The sequence below is a fragment of the Salvelinus fontinalis genome, chromosome 23 (genome assembly GCF_029448725.1).
Source record: "Salvelinus fontinalis isolate EN_2023a chromosome 23, ASM2944872v1, whole genome shotgun sequence".
NCBI lineage: Eukaryota > Metazoa > Chordata > Actinopteri > Salmoniformes > Salmonidae > Salvelinus > Salvelinus fontinalis.
This window is the reverse complement of record NC_074687.1, coordinates 5,984,712-6,009,875: the sequence shown is the minus strand read 5'-3', so window position 1 is coordinate 6,009,875 and position 25,164 is coordinate 5,984,712. Positions and strand designations below refer to the sequence as shown.

Genomic DNA, 25,164 nt, shown 5'->3' with positions numbered 1-25,164 from the left:
CCAGGACTCTCCTGTCTAGTTGTGAGACTGCTGCTAGGTGGTGTTAACCAGGACTCTCCTGTCTAGTTGTGAGACTGCTGCTAGGTGGTGTTAACCAGGACTCTCCTGTCTAGTTGTGAGACTGCTGCTAGGTGGTGTTAACCAGGACTCTCCTTTCTAGTGGTGAGACTGCTGCTAGGTGGTGTTAAACAGGACTCTCCTGTCAAGTGGTGAGACTGCTGCTAGGTGGTGTTAACCAGGACTCTCCTGTCTAGTGGTGTTAACCAGGACTCTCCTGTCTAGTTGTGAGACTGCTGCTAGGTGGTGTTAAACAGGACTCTCCTGTCAAGTGGTGAGACTGCTGCTAGGTGGTGTTAACCAGGACTCTCCTGTCTAGTGCTGAGACTGCTGGTAGGTGGTGTTAACCAGGACTCTCCTGTCTAGTGGTGTTAACCAGGACTCTCCTGTCTAGGTGGTGTTAACCAGGACTCTCCTGTCTAGTGGTGTTAACCAGGACTCTCCTGTCTAGTGGTGTTAACCAGGACTCTCCTGTCTAGTGCTGAGACTGCTGCTATGTGATGTAAACCAGGACTCTCCTGTCTAGTGGTGTTAACCAGGACTCTCCTGTCTAGTGGTGTTAACCAGTACTCTCCTGTCTAGTGGTGTTAACCAGTACTCTCCTGTCTAGTGGCGAGACTGCTGCTAGGTGGTGTTAACCAGGACTCTCCTGTCTAGTGGTGTTAACCAGGACTCTCCTGTCTAGTGGTGAGACTGCTGCTAGGTGATGTTAACCAGGACTCTCCTGTCTAGTGGTGTTAACCAGGACTCTCCTGTCTAGTGGTGTTAACCAGGACTCTCCTGTCTAGTGGTGTTAACCAGGACTCTCCTGTCTAGTGGTGAGACTGCTGCTAGGTGATGTTAACCAGGACTCTCCTGTCTAGTGGTGTTAACCAGGACTCTCCTGTCTAGTGGTGTTAACCAGGACTCTCCTGTCTAGTGGTGTTAACCAGGACTCTCCTGTCTAGTGGTGTTAACCAGGACTCTCCTGTCTAGTGGTGTTAACCAGGACTCTCCTGTCTAGTGGTGAGACTGCTGCTAGGTGATGTTAACCAGGACTCTCCTGTCTAGTGGTGTTAACCAGGACTCTCCTGTCTAGTGGTGTTAACCAGGACTCTCCTGTCTAGTGCTGAGACTGTTGCTAGGTGATGTTAACCAGGACTCTCCTGTTTAGTGGTGTTAACCAGGACTCTCCTGTCTAGTGCGGAGACTGCTGCTAGGTGATGTTAACCAGGACTCTCCTGTCTAGTGGTGTTAATCAGGACTCTCCTGTCTAGTGGTGTTAACCAGGACTCTCCTGTCTAGTGGTGTTAACCAGGACTCTCCTGTCTAGTGCTGAGACTGTTGCTAGGTGATGTTAACCAGGACTCTCCTGTCTAGTGGTGTTAACCAGGACTCTCCTGTCTAGTGGCGAGACTGCTGCTAGGTGGTATTAACCAGGACTCTCCTGTCTAGTGGTGAGACTGCTGCTAGGTGGTGTTAACCAGGACTCTCCTGTCTAGTGGTGAGACTGCTGCTAGGTGATGTTAACCAGGACTCTCCTGTCTAGTGGTGTTAACCAGGACTCTCCTGTCTAGTGGTGAGACTGCTGCTAGGTGGTGTTAACCAGGACTCTCCTGTCTAGTGGTGAGACTGCTGCTAGGTGGTGTTAACCAGGACTCTCCTGTCTAGTGGTGAGACTGCTGCTAGGTGGTGTTAACCAGGACTCTCCTGTCTAGTGGTGTTAACCAGGACTCTCCTGTCTAGTGGTGAGTCTGCTGGTAGTTGGTGTTAACCAGGACTCTCCTGTCTAGTGGTGAGACTGCTGCTAGGTGATGTTAACCAGGACTCTCCTGTCTAGTGGTGAGACTGCTGCTAGGTGATGTTAACCAGGACTCTCCTGTCTAGTGGTGTTAACCAGGACTCTCCTGTCTAGTGGTGTTAACCAGGACTCTCCTGTCTAGTGGTGAGACTGCTGCTAGGTGGTGTTAACCAGGACTCTCCTGTCTAGTGGTGTTAACCAGGACTCTCCTGTCTAGGTGGTGTTAACCAGGACTCTCCTGTCTAGTGGTGTTAACCAGGACTCTCCTGTCTAGTGCTGAGACTGCTGCTAGGTGGTGTTAACCAGGACTCTCCTGTCTAGTGGTGAGACTGCTGCTAGGTGGTGTTAACCAGGACTCTCCTGTCTAGGTGGTGTTAACCAGGACTCTCCTGTCTAGTGGTGTTAACCAGGACTCTCCTGTCTAGTGCTGAGACTGCTGCTAGGTGGTGTTAACCAGGACTCTCCTGTCTAGTGATGAGACTGCTGCTAGGTGATGTTAACCAGGACTCTCTTGTCTAGTGGTGTTAACCAGGACTCTCCTGTTTAGGTGGTGTTAACCAGGACTCTCCTGTCTAGTTGTGTTAACCAGGACTCTCCTGTCTAGTGGTGAGACTGCTGCTAGGTGGTGTTAACCACGACTCTCCTGTCTAGTGGTGTTAACCAGGACTCTCCTGTCTAGGTGGTGTTAACCAGGACTCTCCTGTCTTGTGGTGTTAACCAGGACTCTCCTGTCTAGTGCTGAGACTGCTGCTAGGTGGTGTTAACCAGGACCCTCCTGTCTAGTGGTGTTAACCAGGACTCTCCTGTCTAGTGGTGTTAACCAGGACTCTCCTGTCTAGTGCTGAGACTGCTGCTAGGTGGTGTTAACCAGGACTCTCCTGTCTAGTGGTGAGACTGCTGCTAGGTGGTGTTAACCAGGACTTTCCTGTCTAGTGGTGAGACTGCTGGTAGATGGTGTTAACCAGGACTCTCCTGTCTAGTGGTGAGACTGCTGCTAGGTGATGTTAACCAGGACTCTCCTGTCTAGTGGTGTTAACCAGGACTCTCCTGTCTAGTGCTGAGACTGCTGCTAGGTGATGTTAACCAGGACTCTCCTGTCTAGTGGTGTTAACCAGGACTCTCCTGTCTAGTGCTGAGACTGCTGCTAGGTGATGTTAACCAGGACTCTCCTGTCTAGTGGTGTTAACCAGGACTCTCCGGTCTAGTGGTGAGACTGCTGCTAGGTGGTGTTAACCAGGACTCTCCTGTCAAGTGGTGAGACTGCTGCTAGGTGATGTTAACCAGGACTCTCCTGTCTAGTGGTGTTAACCAGGACTCTCCTGTCTAGTGGTGAGACTGCTGCTAGGTGATGTTAACCAGGACTCTCCTGTCTAGTGGTGTTAACCAGGACTCTCCTGTCTAGTGGTGAGACTGCTGCTGGGTGATGTTAACCAGGACTCTCCTGTCCAGTGGTGAGACTGCTGCTAGGTGGTATTAACCAGGACTCTCCTGTCTAGTGGTGAGACTGCTGCTAGGTGATGTTAACCAGGACTCTCCTGTCTAGTGGTGTTAACCAGGACACTCCTGTCTAGTGGTGAGACTGCTGCTGGGTGATGTTAACCAGGACTCTCCTGTCCAGTGGTGAGACTGCTGCTAGGTGGTATTAACCAGGACTCTCCTGTCTAGTGGTGAGACTGCTGCTAGGTGGTGTTAACCAGGACTCTCCTGTCTAGTGGTGAGACTGCTGCTAGGTGATGTTAACCAGGACTCTCCTGTCTAGTGGTGAGACTGCTGCTAGGTGGTATTAACCAGGACTCTCCTGTCTAGTGGTGAGACTGCTGCTAGGTGGTGTTAACCAGGACTTTCCTGGAAGTAAGGGATGAGGTGAAGGCTTTGAGGATTAGCTTGGCTCTTGATATAATAATCCACTACTATTCTGAGGCTAGAGTTACAGCGAGAGAGAGATAGAGAGCTAGAGAAAGAGAGGGAGGGAGGTTATCACTCAGTTTGTGAATGCAGGACCCTATGATCTTTGTGGATTCTGCCAGTAGACTAGCAGCTGTATTGTGATAAACAGAGCAGGGAGCTCCAGTCTTGGTCTTGGACGGTAACTGGGTCTGCTCATTTACTTGCCTGCTAAGGCCCTACATGATTAATTGGAGTAATTACATGGACTGGAAGAGGTTGGCAAACTACCAGTCAGTAACTGGCATTTACAGCCAACTACATATAACAGAAGCACGAGGCATCGAGCTACCCAGAAACAGACTACAGTATCTTAGACTTTAGAGTTCTTTCTATCAGACAGAAGCTGTATTTTCCAATTCAAGTTTTATCAGGTAGTGTTATACCTTGGAGTAGCTGTCACACCATGTAGGTAGATTAAACTTAAATAACAATATGCAAAGCATGTGTATGTAAGTAAATCCTTTTTGTCAGTCATTAAGGAATGGAAACCTATAATTCCCAATTTGGATAATAATAGTATGGAGTTCAGGGTGGGGTCAATTCCATGTCCTGAATTGACTGAAATGGAATGGAACTCCAACCTAATTGTGTGACAGTTTAGGTTCTAATGTGTTTCTCCTCTAATGTCCAGGAGGAAATCTTGGCTGCTGAGATGACCCCACATGCCCCCGAGGTTAAAACTGAGGATGTGGCGATGGGGGAGAATGATGTCATTGTTCTGGAGGAGATCGTGACCCTCCCCCCTGAGCCTGAGGTGACCATCAATGACACGGCGATGGAGGAGGAGGGTCTGCTGTTGGGGAACACTGTGGCTGTAGAGAGCCCTCCCCTGGAGCGCTTCCCTGCAGACCCTATCTCCCCCGAGCAGCCAGAGGGCACTACGCTCCCCAAGCCTCCTCTGGAGATAGAGGCCTCTGGGTCAGGTGTTGACAGACTTGAGGACCTGCCCTTCCAGCCCGAGGAAGAAGAAAAGCCAGCCTCAGCTGCAGAAGAGGAACATACCACAGAAGAAGAGGTAGTTTTGGAAGAGGTGATCATAGAGGAAGAGATCTTAACAGAGGAAGCAGAAGCGGGAGTCCCTGAGGAAGAGCAGGTAGAGGAGGAAGCAGTGGAGGTCCCTGAAGAGGAGGAGGTAGAGGAGGAAGCAGTGGAGATCCCTGAGGAAAAGGAGGTAGAGGAGGAAGCAGTGGAGGTCCCTGAGGAAGAGGAGGTAGAGGAGGAAGTAATGGAGGTCCCTGAGGAAGAGGAGGTAGAGAAGGAAGCAGTGGAGGTCCCTGAAGAGGAGGAGGTAGAGGAGGAAGCAGTGGAGATCCCTGAGGAAGAGCAGGTAGAGGAGGAAGCAGTGGAGGTCCCTGAGGAAAAGGAGGTAGAGGAGGAAGCAGTGGAGGTCCCTGAGGAAGAGGAGGTAGAGGAGGAAGTAATGGAGGTCCCTGAGGAAGAGGAGGTAGAGGAGGAAGCAGTGGAGGTCCCTGAGGAAGAGCAGGTAGAGGAGGAAGCAGTGGAGGTCCCTGAGGAAGAGGTGGTAGAGGAGGAAGCAGTGGAGGTCCCTGAGGAAGAGGAGGTAGAGGAGGAAGCAGAGGAGGTACCTGAGGAAGAGGAGGTAGAGGAGGAAGCAGTGGAGGTCCCTGAGGAAGAGGAGGAAGCAGTGGAGGTCCCTGAGGAAGAGGTGGTAGAGGAGGAAACAGTGGAGGTCCCTGAGGAAGAGGACGTAGAGGAGGAAGCAGTGGAGGTCCCTGAGGAAGAGGAGGAAGCAGTGGAGGTCCCTGAGGAAGAGGTGGTAGAGGAGGAAGCAGTGAAGGTCCCTGAGGAAGAGGAGGTAGAGGAGGAAGCAGTGGAGGTCCCTGAGGAAGAGGAGGTAGAGGAGGAAGCAGTGGAGGTTCCTGAGGAAGAGGTGGTAGAGGAGGAAGCAGTGGAGGTCCCTGACGAAGAGGAGGTAGAGGAGGAAGCAGTGGAGGTCCCTGAGGAAGAGGACGTAGAGGAGGAAGCAGTGGAGGTCCCTGAGGAAGAGGAGGTAGAGGAGGAAGCAGTGGAGGTCCCTGAGGAAGAGGAGGTAGAGGAGGAAGTAGTGGAGGTCCCTGAGGAAGAGGAGGAAGCAGTGGAGGTCCCTGAGGAGGTAGAGGAGGAAGTAGTGGAGGTCCCCGAGGAAGAGGAGGAAGCAGTGGAGGTCTCTGATACTGTAGAGGTTCTAGAAGAAGAAGCTGAACCCTCAGAAATCCTTGAGTACTCCATCCTAGAGACAGAGACCATAGAAGAGTTGGAGGAAAAGAACCCTGCCTTTCTCCCTGTGGAAGCGATGGAAGCTCCCGAACCAGCGGAGAGCCTTAATGTCCCCAAGAATGCCATGGAGACTGTACCCCCAGATGAGCCTGAAGAAGGGGCTAACGAGGTGTTGGGTCATCCAGAAAAATCAGGATATGGAGAGGTAGTTACGAGCTTAGAGGAGGGACCAATCATCGAGGAGCCAGTAACTGGAGAGGATGCCTTGGAGGTGGAGGAAGAGGTGATGGAACTTCTGGACTTGACTGAGACCTCGGCGGAGAACCTGGTAGAAGATGAGATGTTGTTGGTTGACGAGGTTGTTCCAGAGGCCGCCCACCCTACCACTCTTTCTGCAGAGAAGGAGTCGCCCTTCACCCAAGTCTCTGATGCCATAGCAGAAGAAGAGGCTACAGAGGCCACAGGCCTAGACACAGCCCCAGAACCGGAGGCAGATGCAGAGGACCAGGGGGTCACCCCAGCTCTCACACCCGCCAAGTATTACCCTGGCCCAGACATTTCCATCACTCTGGAGGTAATAAAAGATGATGGAGAGATGATGGTTGTAACATTAGGGACATTAGTCAGGGCCCTGAGTTTTTCCTGTCTGAGTGACCATGTAACCTGACTAGGAAAAACTCCCCTTGTTATCGTACTTTACTTAGTCTATTCATCTGTTAGTGCAGACATTTCCTTGTTGTATCATAAAAGCTACCAAATGTTGTTCCACATTGACCAATTGCACCATGAATTGTTTCATGTCTGTTATACCAGCTGCAGACGATAGACCCTGTGACAGACTATGACCTGGTCCCCTTCGGTGGCACCAACCAAACAGAGGAGGGAAGTAGCGGGTACCCCTCTGGAGGGGTACATGGTGTGGACCACAGCGTTGCCATGCCAATCAATCCTGGGCGGGCGCTGATGGTGTTCTTCAGTCTGAGGGTCACCAACATGAAGTTCTCAGATGACCTCTTCAATAAGAGCTCCCCGGAATACAAGGCCCTGGAACAAAGGTTCACAGAGCTGGTGAGCTATTCATTTTTAGCCTTTATTCCCCCTTTCCCCCTGTAGACAATTAGAAATACATGTTTTACTTGATGTGTGATACTATATGTTGAGGTTGCTCTCTCTCTGTATCTCTCTCTCGCTCCATCCCTCCGTCCCTCCCTGCCCCCCTCTAGCTGCTCCCCTACCTCCAGTCCAACCTTAGTAACTTCCAGAACCTGGAGATCCTGAACTTCCGGAACGGGAGTATTGTGGTCAACAGCCGGATGAAGTTCGGGAAGCCGGTGCCTCGCAGCGTCAACAACGCAGTCTACCTGATCCTGGAAGACTTCGCTAACACAGCCTATAAGACCATGAACCTGGCCATCGACAAGTACTCACTGGACGTAGAGTCAGGTAAGGTTGACAACTACCACATATTTCACCAGAGACACAACTGAGGGTTCCTAATTATTCCTAGGCACTCCTCCTTTAGGTTTTGGGGAGTTCAAATGCATTAAAATGTGCATATCCACATGGATTGTCAGTTAAAAGCATGGCACATGGATTGTCAGTTAAAAGCATGGTACATGGATCAATTTTGGCATGAAAGCTCTCTCCAGGGAGGTTCTAATCTAGACTGAAGACAAAGAGAATGAGTCACTTTTCAAAATCAGAGACTGCGGGTATGTGTGTGTGTGTGTGTGTGTAGGCTAGGTGTTAAATGTCTCGGACATTCTCAGGCGTTCCTTCCATTACTCAATGTCTTGGTCACACTGATTGTGTAACTACAGCAAGATAATCCATATCCCGCTGTGGAATAGCAAACTGTGAGAAGACATCCACTTCCTCCTCCCGCCTGTTGGACATTTGTATTTTCTTTGGTGATACTTGTTATTGGCTTCATGAAGTGAAGTTATGTTAAGTTATACATTATATTACGTTAAGTTTATTAAGGTATTGAATATATGACGCCTGCATCAATATACAGTTCTGTAATATGTTTGTATGTGTGTAATTTTTTCCTCTCTCCTAGAGGCTCAGAGACTAGCGGGACTGTTTGACTGTATGTGACAGTGATGGTGTGTTTGTTTGTTTGTGGTTGTAACAGTATGGGATCATATGAGGCCTTAGATAATATCAGACTGATGACTGTTTTTGTCTCATCATAACAGATGAGCCATCATAATCTGTCTGAGCCAATCACAACAAAAATAGCTGAGCCTTATTATGATTATATCCCAACATGACGTTTCTAGGATTATATTATGTTCTTATAATAACCTTTTACCTCTACTAATTGTTATATCCCCCCGTTCTAATGCAAGCAGAAACTATGCAGTATATACTGTATGCTATGACTCAGGACTAAACTTCAAATAAATATCCAGAGCAATTCAAAATAATCTATTTGAATTGGAACTGGATTTATCTAATGTGCACTTATCAGGAGTTGACTGTATCTACCCTAACACTTCCTGTGTGTTGTTGCCAGGTGACCAGGCGAACCAGTGTAAGTTCCAGGCGTGTAATGAGTTTGCACAGTGTTCTGTGAACCGCTGGTCTGGCGAGGCGGAGTGTGTGTGTAACGCTGGATACTTCAGTGTGGACGGACTGCCCTGTCAGAGCATCTGTGACCTACAGACAGACTTCTGTATGAATGACGGGAAGTGTGACATCATACCTGGACAGGGGGTCATCTGCAGGTAGGTGTGTGTGTGTGTGTGTGGGGGGGGGGGGGCACTGATCCCACTCTTTATTAAATTCCAATACATTCCAATACATTTCTATATTGTAAAGCAGACATATTGACATAATGAACACGCTCACATTCATGTACACACACAATATGCATAAACATATTTGTGTGCCAACATGAGTGTGAACCCTCTGTTTCACACCCACCATCACAAGTTCACACACCCTCTATGGAACGTTTCATTTCCAGTTCACACACCCTCTATGGAACGTTTAATTTCCAGTTCACACACCCTCGATGGAACGTTTCATTCCCAGTTCACACACCCTCGATGGAACGTTTCATTCCCAGTTCACACACCCTCTATGGAACGTTTAATTTCCAGTTCACACACCCTCTATGGAACGTTTAATTTCCAGTTCACACACTCTCGATGGAACGTTTCATTTCCAGTTCACACACCCTCTATGGAACGTTTCATTTCCAGTTCACACACCGTCGATGGAACGTTTCATTTCCAGTTCACACACCCTCAATGGAACGTTTCATTTCCAGTTCACACACCCTCGATGGAACGTTTCATTTCCAGTTCACACACCCTCGATGGAACGTTTAATTTCCAGTTCACACACCCTCGATGGAACGTTTCATTTCCAGTTCACACACCCTCGATGGAACGTTTCATTTCCAGTTCACACACCCTCTATGGAACGTTTCATTTCCCGTTCACACACCCTCGATGGAACGTTTCATTTCCAGTTCACACACCCTCGATGGAACGTTTCATTTCCCGTTCACACACCCTCGATGGAACGTTTCATTTCCAGTTCACACACCCTCGATGGAACGTTTCATTTCCAGTTCACACACCCTCGATGGAACGTTTCATTTCCAGTTCACACACCCTCGATGGAACGTTTCATTTCCAGTTCCTGTGTGTGTTCATATATGTGTTATTGAGTTGCTCTAACAGATCATTCTTACTATTCCAGCTGTCATTTATTTGAGTACCGGTAGTGTTCTAGCTGTCATTTAGTTGAGTACCGGTAGTGTTCTAGTTGTCATTTAGTTGAGTACCGGTAGTGTTCCAGCTGTCATTAATTTGAGTACCGGTAGTGTTCTAGCTGTCATTTAGTTGAGTACCGGTAGTGTTCTAGCTGTCATTTAGTTGAGTACCGGTAGTGTTCTAGCTGTCATTTAGTTGAGTACCGTTAGTGTTCCAGCTGTCATTAATTTGAGTACCGGTAGTGTTCTAGCTGTCATTTAGTTGAGTACCGTTAGTGTTCCAGCTGTCATTAATTTGAGTACCGGTAGTGTTCTAGCTGTCATTTAGTTGAGTACCGGTAGTGTTCTAGCTGTCATTTAGTTGAGTACCGGTAGTGTTCTAGCTTTCATTTAGTTGAGTACCGGTAGTGTTCCAGCTGTCATTTAGTTGAGTACTGGTAGTGTTCCAGCTGTCATTTAGTTGAGTACCGGTAGTGTTCTAGCTGTCATTTAGTTGAGTACCGGTAGTGTTCTAGCTTTCATTTAGTTGAGTACCGGTAGTGTTCCAGCTGTCATTTAGTTGAGTACCGGTAGTGTTCCAGCTGTCATTTAGTTGAGTACTGGTAGTGTTCTAGTTGTCATTTAGTTGAGTACCGGTAGTGTTCTAGCTGTGTGTGTGAGTGGCACTGACTGTTGTTCTTTGTTGTTTTAGATGTCGTGTAGGGGAGAACTGGTGGTACCGTGGAGAACACTGTGAGGAGTACGTGTCAGAACTGCTGGTGGTCGGCATAGCGATTGCCTCCGTAGCCGGTTTCCTATTGGTGGCTTCCGGTGTGATCTTCTTCCTGGCAAGGACACTACGGGATCAGTACGATAAGGATGAGACAGAAGACCCCTTACGGTGAGAGTCAACACACACCACTCCTTTGTCATAGCCTCTCAGAGGGATGGTACAGTCCGAGTTTTGTGTGTGTACAGTACGTGTGTGTGGAGGTCCTGTGTGACTCAGTTGGTAAAGCTTGGTGCTTGCAATACCAGGGTTGTGGTTTCAATTTCCACGGGGGACCAGTACAAAATTGTATGCGCTCACTATTGTAAGTCGCTCTGGGTAATGACAAATGACAAAAAATTATGAAATAAATCATGTTTGTGTGCTAGTAGCTGAAAAAAGTGTAGGTATCTCTAATCCTGTCAGGAACACCTCTGGCCTCTACGTTACACTACAGTACAATACAGCTGCTTTAGAGGTGTCATGTTAGTTGTAAGTACCACCACAGACTGAACCTGTCTGAATATATTCACTGTAAGAAGGACATCGAATATTCAAGCCTGGGTCAGACATGATTAAATCAGAAGACTTGTCGGTCTCTGTCTCCTATTAGTAGACTAAGCTGTAGCTCTCTCTGTCTCTCTCTCTCTCTGTCTCTGTCTCTCTCTCTCTGTCTCTCTCTCTGTTTCTTTCTGTCTCTCTCTCTCTCTCTCTCTCTCTCTGTCTCTCTGTCGCGCTCTGTCTCTCTCTCTTTCTTTCTGTCTCTCTCTCTGTCGCTGTCTATCCCCCCAGGCGAGGGGAGAGTATACCATCTCTAGAGAGGGCCACTAAGTACAACCCCATGTATGAGAGTGAGGCTACGACGGGCTATAGCCACTACTACCGCCGCTACCCAGAAGCCCCGCTCTACAGCAGCGCCAGCGCAGAGGCCTCCACAGACTTCAGCAGCGAGGAGATACGCCACATCTACGAGAACAGCGAACTGACCAAGGAGGTGTGTGTGTGTGTGTGTGTGTGTGTGTGTGTGTGTGTGTGTGTGTGTGTGTGTGTGTGTGTGTGTGTGTGTGTGTGTGTGTGCGCGCTGGTGGGGTGGAGGGACGGTGATAGCCAATGTGTGGGATCCCTTCTCATACTTATCTTATACGTATCGTTGCCTTCCTTAATCTAATCGGTACTCTCTGGACATAGACCTACCGATTGGACACAACGTCTGTCTGTCATGTAACATTTCTCACCCTGTTAACCCCACCCACCCTTCTTCCACAGGAAATCCAGGACAGGATACGCATCATCGAGCTCTACGCGAAGGACCGGAAGTTTGCAGACTTTGTGCGGCAGCATCAAACGTGAGTGTGGCTCAATTCATTCTGTCAGCTTTAACTTGATATCTGAGAGTGAAAGTCAGACTTTAATCAGAATGACGTTGGCTGGGAAGACAATTCCAATCCCAGTAACATCTAACAAGCTACAGTATGTCTGTCCCAGAGAGACAGGCCACATTAGTGGAGACAGACAGTCACTCTGGTGTCTCTTTGGCTGGCAGCGTATGTCTGTGTCAGAGAGACAGGCCACGTTAGTGAAGACAGACAGTCACTCTGGTGTCTCTTTGACTGGCAGCGTATGTCTGTGTCAGAGAGACAGGCCACGTTAGTGAAGACAGACAGTCACTCTGGTGTCTCTTTGACTGGCAGCGTATGTCTGTGTCAGAGAGACAGGCCACGTTAGTGGAGACAGACAGTCACTCTGGTGTCACTTTGACTGGCAGCGTATGTCTGTGTCAGAGAGACAGGCCACATTAGTGAAGACAGACAGTCACTCTGGTGTCACTTTGACTGGCAGCGTATGTCTGTGTCAGAGAGACAGGCCACGTTAGTGAAGACAGACAGTAACTCTGGTGTCACTTTGACTGGCAGCGTATGTCTGTATCAGAGAGACAGGCCACGTTAGTGAAGACAGACAGTAACTCTGGTGTCACTTTGACTGGCAGCGTATGTCTGTGTCAGAGAGACAGGCCACATTAGTGGAGACAGACAGTTACTCTGGTGTCACTTTGACTGGCAGCGTATGTCTGTGTCAGAGAGACAGGCCACATTAGTGGAGACAGACAGTTACTCTGGTGTCACTTTGACTGGCAGCGTATGTCTGTGTCAGAGAGACAGGCCACATTAGTGGAGACAGACAGTCACTCTGGTGTCTCTTTGACTGGCAGCGTATGTCTGTGTCAGAGAGACAGGCCACGTTAGTGGAGACAGACAGTTACTCTGGTGTCTCTTTGACTGGCAGCGTATGTCTGTGTCAGAGAAAAGAAGTGTGTGAGGTGTTGCGTTGCATCGCATGGTGATTTTGCAGTCGTATTAGTGTGAATATGTACGACTGCGTGTATATGTGTGTGTGTGCAAGAATGTGTGTCACTGTGTGTGCCTAGTCTGTATGTGAGGTACTGTATTTAGTTGCTTGGAAACCATGCACTGTTAGAGTGCCAAGTGTCTGCTGCTCAGTATCCACACTGCCCAGTCTAATCAGTGTTTGTGTGTGTGACTTCCACAGTGCCCTGGATACACGCAGAGAGAGCGCTCTTGATACCCGCAGAGAGAGCGTGTCCACGTAGACCTGTACGGGACTCTCAGCTGTATGCTGTGAAAAACAGGGTGCCCTGTTCTCTTGTCCCACCCCGCTTCCTCCTTTCTCAGTGCCTTCTCTCGATTAGGTGAGCTCTGTTGGAATGGGTGTGGTGGTTGTGGGCAGATCCTCTGCTCATTGGATGTCTTCCTTTTGGGGGAAGACCCGCCTCCCACCATTTGGAATCATATTTGTTACCTGAAATGACATACAAAATGCAATGCTGTCTAGGATACATGTTCTTCAGGTAGCAGATAAGACATGATAAAGTCTTTCCTTTGCATTTAACGTCATATCTCAGCTCGTAGTTGTTGAGGAAAGAACGTAGTTCTCTGAAAGTGTAAATATTGATCCATTGGAATGTTGGATATGTACTATGACATGTCATTGTATCTGCTGTTGTACATATGTATGAACTAGAGCCAGTTCTCAAAGGGATGGTTTATACCAGGGGTGCACAGCTCAGGCCTTCAGGTAACTCAGGCAACTCAGGTCCTCTGCTGGGACTAAAACCAGCAGACATTGTTGCCCTCTGGACCAGAGCTGTGTGCCCTTGTTCTATACCCAGCTGTAGGTTGTGGGAGATTGAGAGCAGCTGACTGGCCAGTGTCTGTGCTGTCCTTGGTGCTATGGGGCCTGTCTCTGTTGTCTGGGTTTCTGGCCAGTAGTAAGCCTGGGTAGTGTTCTCCTGAAGTTGGGCAGAAGCTTGCTGGATGCACTCTGTTGGCAAATCTCAAGTCTCAGCCCTATATGGCGCTGGTGAGAAGTAGTGCACTTTCTTTCAGGAAAAGTGGAAAATGTAGGGTAAATCTTCAATTTTTATTATGCTGCAATAAATTCCCTTCTCTCTCTCCCTTTACATCAGGAATCAGTTTGTTTTCTGTCAAAAAAAAGTGTTACGAGAGAGCGAGCGCGAGAGAGAGAGAGCGAGACAGGGAGAGGGGAGAGAGAGAGAGACAGGGAGAGAGAGACAGGGAGAGGGGAGAGAGAGAGAGATTGAGAGAGAGAGGGGAAAGGAGAGAGGGGAGAGAGAGCACGGAGAGAGAAATATTTTGCCCGAGGATCAAAATATAAAAGTAAACACATTTAGAATGGAAACAATCTTCAAGGGAAAAGAAAGCAAACCAAAGATTTTATCAGGCCGTCTGTTTTCAGATATAATGCGATAGAAAACATTCAAAAAAGAGCATTAAATGTGAATGGGTACACATGTGCTCTGTGGATAAGCAAACTCTTAGCTGCAGCTTTTACTTCAATTGAATTCACCAGCAATGGGAAAAAGGTCCATTCTGTAACCACTAGTTTGGCCATTATCCATGATTTTCAACCTGTAAGCATTTCACATTGAGAGGAGTGGTTTCCATGTTGTTCGTGTGGTATTTATCTGTTCCTCCACCGGGTCACATGCTTAACCCTTATGTGCGGAGTGAATCCTCAAAGTTGCAACTCTTCACGCTATAGATTTACTTTATCACGTTTGTTTTGAATGTGAATAGTCATAAGAATATACAGGATGAATCTGAAATGGCAACCTATTCCCTATATAGTGCGCCACTTGCCTGAAGTAGTGCACCATATAAGGTAGAAGGTCCTATTTGGGACATAGCCACAGAAATCTAGGAGATATTTCATGTTTTAGGTTCATGTTATCCTGTCCTCTTCTCTTGGTCCTCTGTATGGCTCCCCGTAAGTGAAAACACAGGCTACTCTGGTAAAGCATACGCTTACCTTCCACTTATGACAACGTCATGCCTTTGCAATCTGTGTGTGCATTTTTATATCCCCTTTCTCGTGTGCATAAAGTTCTCGACATTCTCCATCTCCATCGGGACACAAAGCCAACGGTTGGATACAGAACTCTGATGTAAATACTATCTAAGAGTTGGTAGTATGTCATTTACACTAGAATGTCAATTTGAAAGTGCTTGAAATGTTGACATGTTTTGTTGTACAGTCTGTTATTTTTTTACATAAGCTCTGGTTTAATATTTTTACAATATTACATTACTACTTGCAGTTTTGTCAATGTTTATTCTTAAAAAACAAAGCAATGATTAAAAAGACATGTTTTATAGTAAATTGTGCTATGTTTGTTACAGAAGTCTCCCGTTGACATACTTGTGTCAAGGATTCCTCATTTTTCTGTAAGGTCTGTGGAAACTTGGTTTGTTTACAGCAGTTTCGCTGAGAGCTTCAATGTAGGGCTATATTCATTCAGATTGGCATCAGCATAGCGGTTGTTTTGCTAGTGTCGGAGGTGGAACTGCGTTAGAACTGTCAAATCCACAAGTGGCACGTTGCATTACCTTATCGAGGACACTACCATTAGATGCAACGAAACCACACCCGACTACGATCCGACAGCCGTGTTACAAGTTCAAACACTCAAATTAGACTGATAGGCCAAAATCCCTCCATCCAAGTGAACATGAAAACATGCATCAGCCTAACATTAATGGTTTTATATTTGACAGTCATTATTTCTATTATCGATAGAGCCTTCACTTTCTAGTGCTGTTTTCAACTTCTAACACGATAGAGACAATAGAGGGTTTGTGACACACGAGGAGCTGCCCACCAACATGTCAGCTCATACCACAGTTAAACCGCCAAAACATCTGATATGCAGATGCTGGTCAACACTGGTTAAGGCTCAACCTGATTGAATCTATTGGAGCTGTTCTGCTCGTCAATCTGTTCGATTGATCCAGTATTGACGGGTTGATGAGCACTAATCCAAAAAAGTGATCCGCATTAGGAACTGTGGATTGGGCCAGCCAGCTTGAGGCCGGGGACTGGTACATAAAAGAATGTGTGCCAGTAATCACACACACTGCCATTCCCAGGACCCGCCTATCTTTAGTATGGTTGCATGCGTGCACGGTCTCTCTCACACACCATAATGCATGCAAGATGTATGATCTGTAATTTGGTGGAACCTCTACTGAACTTTAAGTATCATTTTCTAATAGATGTTCACCTCTAATAGAAAATGTATTTGTTAGGTCATTCAATGTGTATAAATCCAGTGTTCGTGTCAGAGAGAAGTCTTGGCATTAAGGCCTAATGTGTTGAAGGTGAGTGGCTGATGCATTGTGACAGCTCACATTAGGGACAAGAGCTTCACTTCCTGGAATAGCCTTATCTGCCTGATGTCACCAGAGGAGGTGAAGACAGAACCACAAAGAGGAGAGGGGGGGGTACTTTTTAAACTCTGATTCGTCTTGGTTCACCCCGCATTTGGAAATGGTTGAGCCATGTGAGTGTTATTTGGAGGCTATCTGCCTTTAGCCTCAGTCCATTGCCCTGCCCATGCCAACTTAATGTCCATATAATTCATGAGCATACTGCCTCCAGTAGTATACAGGGGGAAAAAGTACAATTACAGCACAATATTGTCCTGAAGACCTTCTCAAACCTTGTTCTTGTAGAGCACAGGTGTCAAACTCATTCCACGGGGGGCCGAGTGTCTGCGGGTTTTCGCTCCTCCCTTGTACTTGATTGATGAATTAACATCACTAATTAGTTAGGAACTCCCCACACCTGGTTGTCTAGGGCTTTATTGAAAGGAAAAACCAAAAACCTGCAGACACTAGGCCCTCCGTGGAATGAGTTTGACACCCCTGTTGTAGAGAGTGACTCATCATGTATCAGATGCATGAGACCCAGATGACTTAATACCGTTTGTAGACATTATGCCCCTTCACCGTCTTGCCTTAGGCACACACACAAACGCAAACACGCACATACACAACTAGACTGCTCCACTACAGCTGCCATCTGTGTGGGACTTCTCTGTGACCACAGTGTGTGTATACATCATTAGACCCAACACACAGAGCTCCTCCAGATTGCTCAGTCTCAGTCTGGGCTCAGTTCTCTGGCTATAGTCACTCTGGGTGATCACTGGCACTCTGTCAGACACACACACACAGAGTGAGATTGGCTCACAATAGGAAGGTGCCCCTAAACACTGACCTGGTGTCGGTTATACTGGGCTATACTCGGCCTTGTCTCAGGATGGTAAGTTGGTGGTTGACGATATCCCTCTAGTGGTGTGGGGGCTGTGCTTTGGCAAAGTGGGTGGGGTTATATCCTTCCTGTTTGGCCCTGTCCGGGGGTATCATCGGATGGGGCCACAGTGTCTCCTGACCCGTCCTGTCTCAGCCTCCAGTATTTATGCTGCAGTAGTTTGTGTCGGGGGGCTAGGGTCAGTTTGTTATATCTGGAGTATTTCTTCTGTCTTATCCGGTGTCCTGTGTGAATTTAAGTATGCTCTCTCTAATTCTTTCTTTCTCTCTCCCGGAGGACCTTAGCCCTAGGACCATGCCTCAGGACTACCTGGCATGATGACTCCTTGCTGTTCCCAGTCCACCTGGCCGTGCTGCTGCTCCATTTTCAACTGTTCTGCCTGCGGCTATGGAACCCTGACCTGTTCACCGGACGTGCTATCCGTCCCAGACCTGTTGTTTTCAACTCTCTAGAGAGCAGGAGCGGTAGAGATACTCTAAATGATCGGCTATAAAAAGCCAACTGACATTTACTCCTGAGGTGCTGACTTGCTGCACCCTCGACAACTACTGTGATTATTATTTGACCATGCTGGTCATTTATGAACATTTGAACATCTTGGCCATGTTCTGTTATATAATCTCCACCCGGCACGGCCAGAAGAGGACTGGCCACCCCTCATAGCCTGGTTCCTCTCTAGGTTTCTTCCTAGGTTTTGGCCTTTCTAGGGAGTTTGTCCTAGCCACTGTGCTTCTACACCTGCATCGCTTGCTGTTTGGGGTTTTAGGCTGGGTTTCTGTACAGCACTTTGAGATATCAGCTGATGTAAGAAGGGCTATATAAATACATTTGATTTGGTTAGGATTTTGAGAAGGTAAACTGATCCCAGAAATGTGTCAATCTCCTACCCCCATTGTGTCTGGGACATGAGCATACCTGCTGCCTACTGCAGCTGGGTAGTGGATAGTACAGTGACTGGGTCTGAAGGAGCAGACAGAGGGGTGCATAGGAAGGACAGGAGCTCACACGAAACCCATAGAGCTGCAGTGCATTCTGGGACCTTGAGTTAGGAGGAGCTTGACAGGCTCATGAAGGCCCCCACATGACTATCATCTATAATTTTTTCTCTCCCTCTCTCAATATTCTGCCAGGGTATCGTCTTCTTCTGCATGTCTACAGCTAAATTCTGAGAAGTTGAGCTGCTCTCATCAGGTTTTAACACTGTGTGGTTCTGCAGCCCTCGTCTACTCTACTCTGCGCCACTCTTATGGGGGACCGAGTGGCGCCGCAGTCTAAGAGGCGTCACTACAGACCCGGCTTTGATCTCGGGCTGTATCACAACCGGCCGTGATCAGGAATCCCATTGGGCGGCACGCAATTGGCCCAGCGTCATCGGGGTAGGGCGTCATTATAAATAAGAATTTGTTCTTAACTGACTTGCCTAGTTAAATAAAATAAAAAACTCTGCTCTCATTTGTCCCCTAACTTCCTATTTCACACCATCCACATTGTCTCATCATTGTCAAAAGCAATGAAAGATCTGTGTTGATCAACTGATCAGTATGAGGAGTAATGAGAGATGTTTGCTGCCTAGAGTAAGGCCTGGTCTCAGTGAGAGATGTTTACTGCCTAGAGTAAGGCCTGGTCTCAGTGAGAGATGTTTGCTGCCTAGAGTAAGGCCTGGTCTCAGTGAGAGATGTTTACTGCCTAGAGTAAGGCCTGGTCTCAGTGAGAGATGTTTACTGCCTAGAGAAAGGCCTGGTCTCAGTGAGAGATGTTTACTGCCTAGAGTAAGGCCTGGTCTCAGTGAGAGATGTTTACTGCCTAGAGTAAGGCCTATTCTCAGTGAGAGATGTTTATTGCCATGGGTAAGGCCTGGTCTCAGTAAGATATGTTTACTGCCTAGAGTAAGGCCTAATCTCAGTAAGATATGTTTAATGCCAGGTGTAAGGCCTAATCTCAGTGAGAGATGTTTACTGCCTAGAGTAAGGCCTAATCTCAGTAAGATATGTTTAATGCCAGGTGTAAGGCATGGTCTCAGTGAGAGATGATTACTTGCAGGATTAAGGCGTAGTTGTTATGCACGCCTCTAGGAAGAGGGAACGCAACACCCAGCTACAATTCAACTCCCAGTAGAGTGAAAGAGGTATGGGACTGTAGGTGCAAGTAAGGATGACAAAAGGCAGTGAATTTACCATTTACTAGGAATTTATTCCTTCACCCGGTAAATTTGGGGAAAAGGGGCTGGACGGAACCAAAGCAAAGAAACTAAATATCAAAGCCCCCTCTCCTACCTTAACTACCTACCCACAACTTACCTAACTAGCACCACCTGGCGCACTAACCAAAATACAGGGGATGGTCCACCCAGGTCTTACCTAGTGTGCATAGACAGAGTATATACACTACGGGTATATGTATGCCCGCAGGCCTCTTGCCTAAGGACTCCCAAGGTGCCTTCCCCTTCCCCCCCGGGAACAAAAACAGAATAGTACAAACAAGTTCAATAATCAAAACAGTCCTTTGGACATAAACATACATCCGCAGGACCGCAACAAAATACTTCACAAAAAAAAACCCTGAGAAACAACTAACTCAGGACATTAAAGAAGCTCTCTCACTGAGCAACAAACTAACACAGAACATAATCAGCTCTCTCTGAGAACAACCAACACAGTATATAATCCTCAGCTCTCTTCTGCGCAACAGAACACTGGCTTATATAGCTGGAGAAGGAGTCTAATGGGATACAGCTGTTTCTGATGAGAGGGCGGGGTCAGCTCCAATGGTCAATGGGGCCGACCAATCAGCTGCTTGGGGGAATTTCAGGAATCCATCCTGAAACACACACACAAAATCAAAACCACAAAGGAACTAACAGTGGTCTCAGTGAGAGATGTTTACTGCCAGGAGTAAGGCCTGGTCTCAGTGAGAGATGTTTACTGCCAGGAGTAAGGCCTGGTCTCAGTGAGAGATGTTTACTGCCAGGAGTAAGGCCTGGTCTCAGTGAGAGATGTTTACTGCCAGGAGTAAGGCCTGGTCTCAGTGAGAGATGTTTACTGCCAGGAGTAAGGCCTGGTCTCAGTAAGATATGTTTACTGCCAGGATTAAGGCCTGGTCTCAGTGAGAGATGTTTACTGCCAGGAGTAAGGCCTGGTCTCAGTGAGAGATGTTTAATGCCAGGAGTAAGGCCTGGTCTCAGTGAGAGATGTTTACTGCCTAGAGTAAGGCCTGGTCTCAGTGAGAGATGTTTACTGCCTAGAGTAAGGCCTGGTCTCAGTGAGAGATGCTTACTGCCTAGAGTAAGGCCTGGTCTCAGTGAGAGATGTTTACTGCCAGGATTAAGGTCTGGTCTCAGTGAGAGATGTTTACTGCCTAGAGTAAGGCCTGGTCTCAGTGAGAGATGTTTACTGCCAGGATTAAGGCCTGGTCTCAGTGAGAGATGTTTACTGCCTAGAGTAAGACCTGGTCTCAGTGAGAGATGTGTTTTGCCAGGAATAAGGCCTGGTCTCAGTGAGAGATGTTTACTGCCAGGAGTAAGGCCTGGTCTCAGTGAGAGATGTTTACTGCCAGGAGTAAGGCCTGGTCTCAGTGAGAGATGTTTACTGCCAGGAGTAAGGCCTGGTCTCAGTGAGAGATGTTTACTGCCAGGTGTAAGGCCTGGTCTCAGTGAGAGATGTTTACTGCCAGGAGTAAGGCCTGGTGTCAGTGAGAGATGTGTATTGTCAGGAATAAGGCCTGGTCTCAGTGAGAGTTGTTTACCGCCAGGTGTAAGGCCTGGTCTCAGTAAGATATGTTTACTGCCAGGAATAAGGCCTGGTCTCAGTGAGAGATGTTTACTGCCAGGAGTAAGGCCTGGTCTCAGTGAGAGATGTTTACTGCCAGGAGTAAGGCCTGGTCTCAGTGAGAGATGTTTCCCGCCAGGTGTAAGGCCTGGTCTCAGTGAGAGATGTTTACTGCCAGGAGTAAGGCCTGGTCTCAGTGAGAGATGTTTACTGCCAGGAGTAAGGCCTGGTCTCAGTGAGAGATGTTTACTGCCAGGATTAAGGCCTGGTCTCAGTGAGAGATGTTTACTGCCAGGAGTAAGGCCTGGTGTTGGTGAGAGATGTTTACTGCCAGGAGTAAGGCCTGGTCTCAGTGAGAGATGTTTACTACCAGGAGTAAGACCTGGTCTCAGTGAGAGATGTTTACTGCCAGGATTAAGGCCTGGTCTCAGTGAGAGATGTTTACTGCCAGGAGTAAGGCCTGGTCTCAGTGAGAGATGTTTACTGCCAGGATTAAGGCCTGGTCTCAGTGAGAGATGTTTACTGCCAGGAGTAAGGCCTGGTCTTGATGAGAGATGTTTACTGCCAGGAGTAAGGCCTGGTTTCAGTGAGAGATGTTTACTGCCAGGAGTAAGGCCTGGTCTTGGTGAGAGATGTTTACTGCCAGGAGTAAGGCCTGGTCTCAGTGAGAGATGTTTACTGCCAGGAGTAAGGCCTGGTCTCAGTGAGAGATGTTTACTGCCAGGAGTAAGGCCTGGTCTTGGTGAGAGATGTTTACTGCCAGGAGTAAGGCCTGGTCTCAGTGAGAGATGTTTACTGCCAGGAGTAAGGCCTGGTCTCAGTGAGAGATGTTTACTGCCAGGAGTAAGGCCTGGTCTCGGTGAGAGATGTTTACTTCCAGGAGTAAGGCCTGGTCTCAGTGAGAGATGTTTACTGCCAGGAGTAAGGCCTGGTCTCAGTGGGAGGTGTATATTGCCAGGATTAAGGCCTGGTCTCAGTGAGAGATGTTTACTGCCAGGAGTAAGGACTGGTCTTGGTGAGAGAAGGCTCTGGACGGGTCCTGTCCACAATCCCAGGGTTTACTCAAGCTGTTAGCTAATGTTAGGGTTGGCACTTCCTGTGGTGTCAGACAGCTTTTTCCACAGCATGACTTCCCATAACAAATCCTGGCACCCCCAAGTTTGACCTCTTAATGTGGAAACCCCCATAATAATTCAGAATACTGTGGTAATGTTGGACCAGCTCACTATTTGTCAGGAACCACCGAGAATTAATGTGGACTTTGAACACTGAATGTGACCATTCGTTATAACGTGAATATTGACATTCTCTTTGCCACCCCTGGGGGGGCCTTGTCTGTGTTTGGAGGTCTGAGATGACGCCTCCATCTCCGTACAAGTAATGTAGGATGAAGTTTACCCTGGACACAGATCTGAGGTGAATTTTATGTTTCCCCTGTTATGGTTATGGTTGGGGTTTGGAGATGGTAAGCTGATCCTGTATCTGTTTTAATATCTGAGTGCAACTTCCGAGCCCTGGAACGCTGGGTAGCTATGTGTTTTCCAACCTAGAATCCTCTCTACACCCTCATTGTTATATTTGGGTATTTTCAGTACATATTTCAGAGACATGCTATTACATTGTGGGTTTTTATGACCCCTACAAAAAGGTTATTCAGCTGTCCCTATAGGAGAACCCGTTTTTGGTTCCAGGTAAAACCGTTTTTTGTTCCAGGTAGAACCATTTTGGGTTCCATTTAGAACGCTCTGTGGAAAGAACTAAAAGGGTTCTACCTGGAACTAAGAAGGATTCTTCAAAGGGTTCTCCTATGGGGACAGCCGAAAAACCCTTTTAGGTTCCTTTTTTTCTAAGAGTGTATCTTACCCAGACATAGATACAGAAATGGGTACCGCCTGGAGGGGGAAACTTTTGGCTTGGAGGAACTCCAAAACCTATTAGAGATGAATTAGCCTGTTGATCAATGTTTTCCCAGTTACTGGTTATTAAACTGTATGTAGGAACTCCTTTGAATGGCTGCGTGCCCGGGGGAATCACTTCCCTGACGGACATTGCAGATAAATCCAACCAATCCAGCTCCTTCACACACAGAACAGTACAGCAGGAAACGCTGAGTCAGGTAGACATGGAGCCCATGCATCATACATACATACACACACACACACACACACACACACACACACACACACACACACACACACACACACACACACACACACACACACACACACACACACACACACACACACACACACACACACACACACACACACACACACACACACACACACACACACAAACACTGTTATGATTATGTTTATAACACTATAGAGAAGAGGCACTCACCCTCTGCCACTGATTCACCTCTCCAACCCCCTGTCTCTGTGTGTATTAACGGTGATGCAGGAGTGTTGTTTGATAACTCAATCAGGCAGCAGCTCATTCCAGGGTGTCAGGACAGACCCCTGTTCAGTGTCCTGTAAAATGCTGCTGATTTACAACCATCCTGAATGTTCAGGATCCAGCACAACTCTCAAAAGAAACTGCTGATAGATGCAGAGAGAGCACTGTATGAAACGTGTGGTCTTGTTAGGGACTGCTGTTGTCCACTTATAATATGGTCATAGAAAAGAGATTGGCTAATTGTTTGACTATAGATGACAGAAGACTATGTACAGACAGCTACAGAGAACAGTGTGACCATATGTAGAAGTTCCATGTCCTCTCATTTCAGTGCAAAATAAAAGCAAAGGGGTGTTTTATTCCTCTTTTTGCCAGTCTCTCACTTTCTTTCCCTTCTCTTTCCTCTCTCTCGCTCTCTCTTTCCTCTTTATCGATCTTTCTTTTCTTTTTCCCAATGGTTTATTTTGTGTAATTTTATTACAATTTGCATTCTCCCTCTGTCTGTTTTTAGGCCCACTAATGTCTCCAGCGTGTTTTTCATGAGAGAGAGAAAGAAAGAAGAGAAAGAGGGACAAAGAAAGCAGCATGTGGCTGTATGTAGAATGGCACCGGAGAGGATGGCTGACGTCTTAACCAACTGTGTTCTTTTTTTGCGTTGTTTGTAACTTATTTTTGAACTTATTTTGTACTTAATGTTGCTGCTAACATCTTTTATGACCGAAAATAACTTATTGACATCAGAACAGTGAATACTCTCCACGAACTGGTATAAGCTATTTCCTTTAACGTGTCCGGCGAGTCTGATGTGAAGGATATACTGCTTTCCTGGGAACAGGCCCAAATCCCTGTCATTTGCGTGAAGAGAAAACAGAGAAAGAGGGCTGAGGTCAGGCTGCTTTCTGAGAATTCGTAGGCGAGCGAGTAAAACCCCACTGCCATCTATTGGCAAAGATTATACTACCAATGGGACATTAAAAACTGTAATATATTATGTTTCACCGAGTCATGGCTGAACGACGACATGAATAACATACAGCTGGTGGGTTTTACACTGTATCGGCAGGATTGAACAGCAGCATCTGGTAAGACAAGGGGTGGGGATCTATGAATATTTGTAAACAACAGCTGGTGCATGATATCTAAGGAAGTCTCTAGGTTTTGCTTGCCTGAGGTAGAGTATCTCATGATAAGCTGTAGACCACACTATCTACCTAGAGAGTTTTTATCTGTATTTTTCGTAGCTGTCTACATACCACCACAGACCAATGCTGGCACTTAGACTGCACTCAATGAGCTCTATACCGCCATAAGCAAACAGGAAAACACTCAGAGGCGGCGCTCCTAGTGGCCGGGGACTTTAATGCAGGGAAACAAATCTATTTCACCAAATTTCTACCAGCATGTTAAATGTGCAACAAGAGGGAAAAAACTCTAGACCACCTTGACTCCGCACACAGAGACACGTACAAATCTCTCCCTCGCCCTCCATTTGGCAAATCGGACCATAATTCTATCCTCCTGATTCTTGCTTAAAAGCTCAAATTAAAGCAAGAAGCATCAGTGACTTGGTCAATAAATACAGGTCAGATGAAGCAGATGCTAAGCTAAATGACTGTTTTGCTAGCACAGACTGGAATATGTTCCTGGATTCTTCCGATGGCATTCAATTCTCGGGCCGACTCTCTTCTCTATACATCAATAATGTCGCTCTCGCTGCTGGTGATTCTTTGATCCACCTCTACGCAGACGACACCATTCTACACTGCTCAAAAAAAGGGAACACTTTAAACAACACAATGTAACTCCAAGTCAATCACACTTCTGTGAAATCAAACTGTCCACTTAGGAAGCAACACTGATTGACAATAAA

General features: G+C 47.2%; 1 protein-coding gene across 1 annotated transcript in view; it reads left to right on the top strand.

Annotated features, from left to right (window-relative positions):
* The window catches only part of LOC129821561 (interphotoreceptor matrix proteoglycan 2-like), a 56,277-nt gene extending 42,813 nt beyond the window's left edge, over nt 1-13,464 (top strand). The window contains exons 10-19 of the mRNA XM_055879224.1: nt 4,416-4,760; nt 4,827-4,859; nt 5,898-6,575; nt 6,815-7,069; nt 7,225-7,444; nt 8,523-8,733; nt 10,423-10,611; nt 11,272-11,473; nt 11,746-11,825; nt 13,051-13,464. Of these exons, the coding sequence (XP_055735199.1) occupies nt 4,416-4,760; nt 4,827-4,859; nt 5,898-6,575; nt 6,815-7,069; nt 7,225-7,444; nt 8,523-8,733; nt 10,423-10,611; nt 11,272-11,473; nt 11,746-11,825; nt 13,051-13,087 (2,250 nt within the window). The 3' untranslated portion in view covers nt 13,088-13,464. The remainder of the gene's footprint in view (nt 1-4,415; nt 4,761-4,826; nt 4,860-5,897; nt 6,576-6,814; nt 7,070-7,224; nt 7,445-8,522; nt 8,734-10,422; nt 10,612-11,271; nt 11,474-11,745; nt 11,826-13,050) is intronic.
* Nucleotides 13,465-25,164: the final 11,700 nt, after the last annotated feature.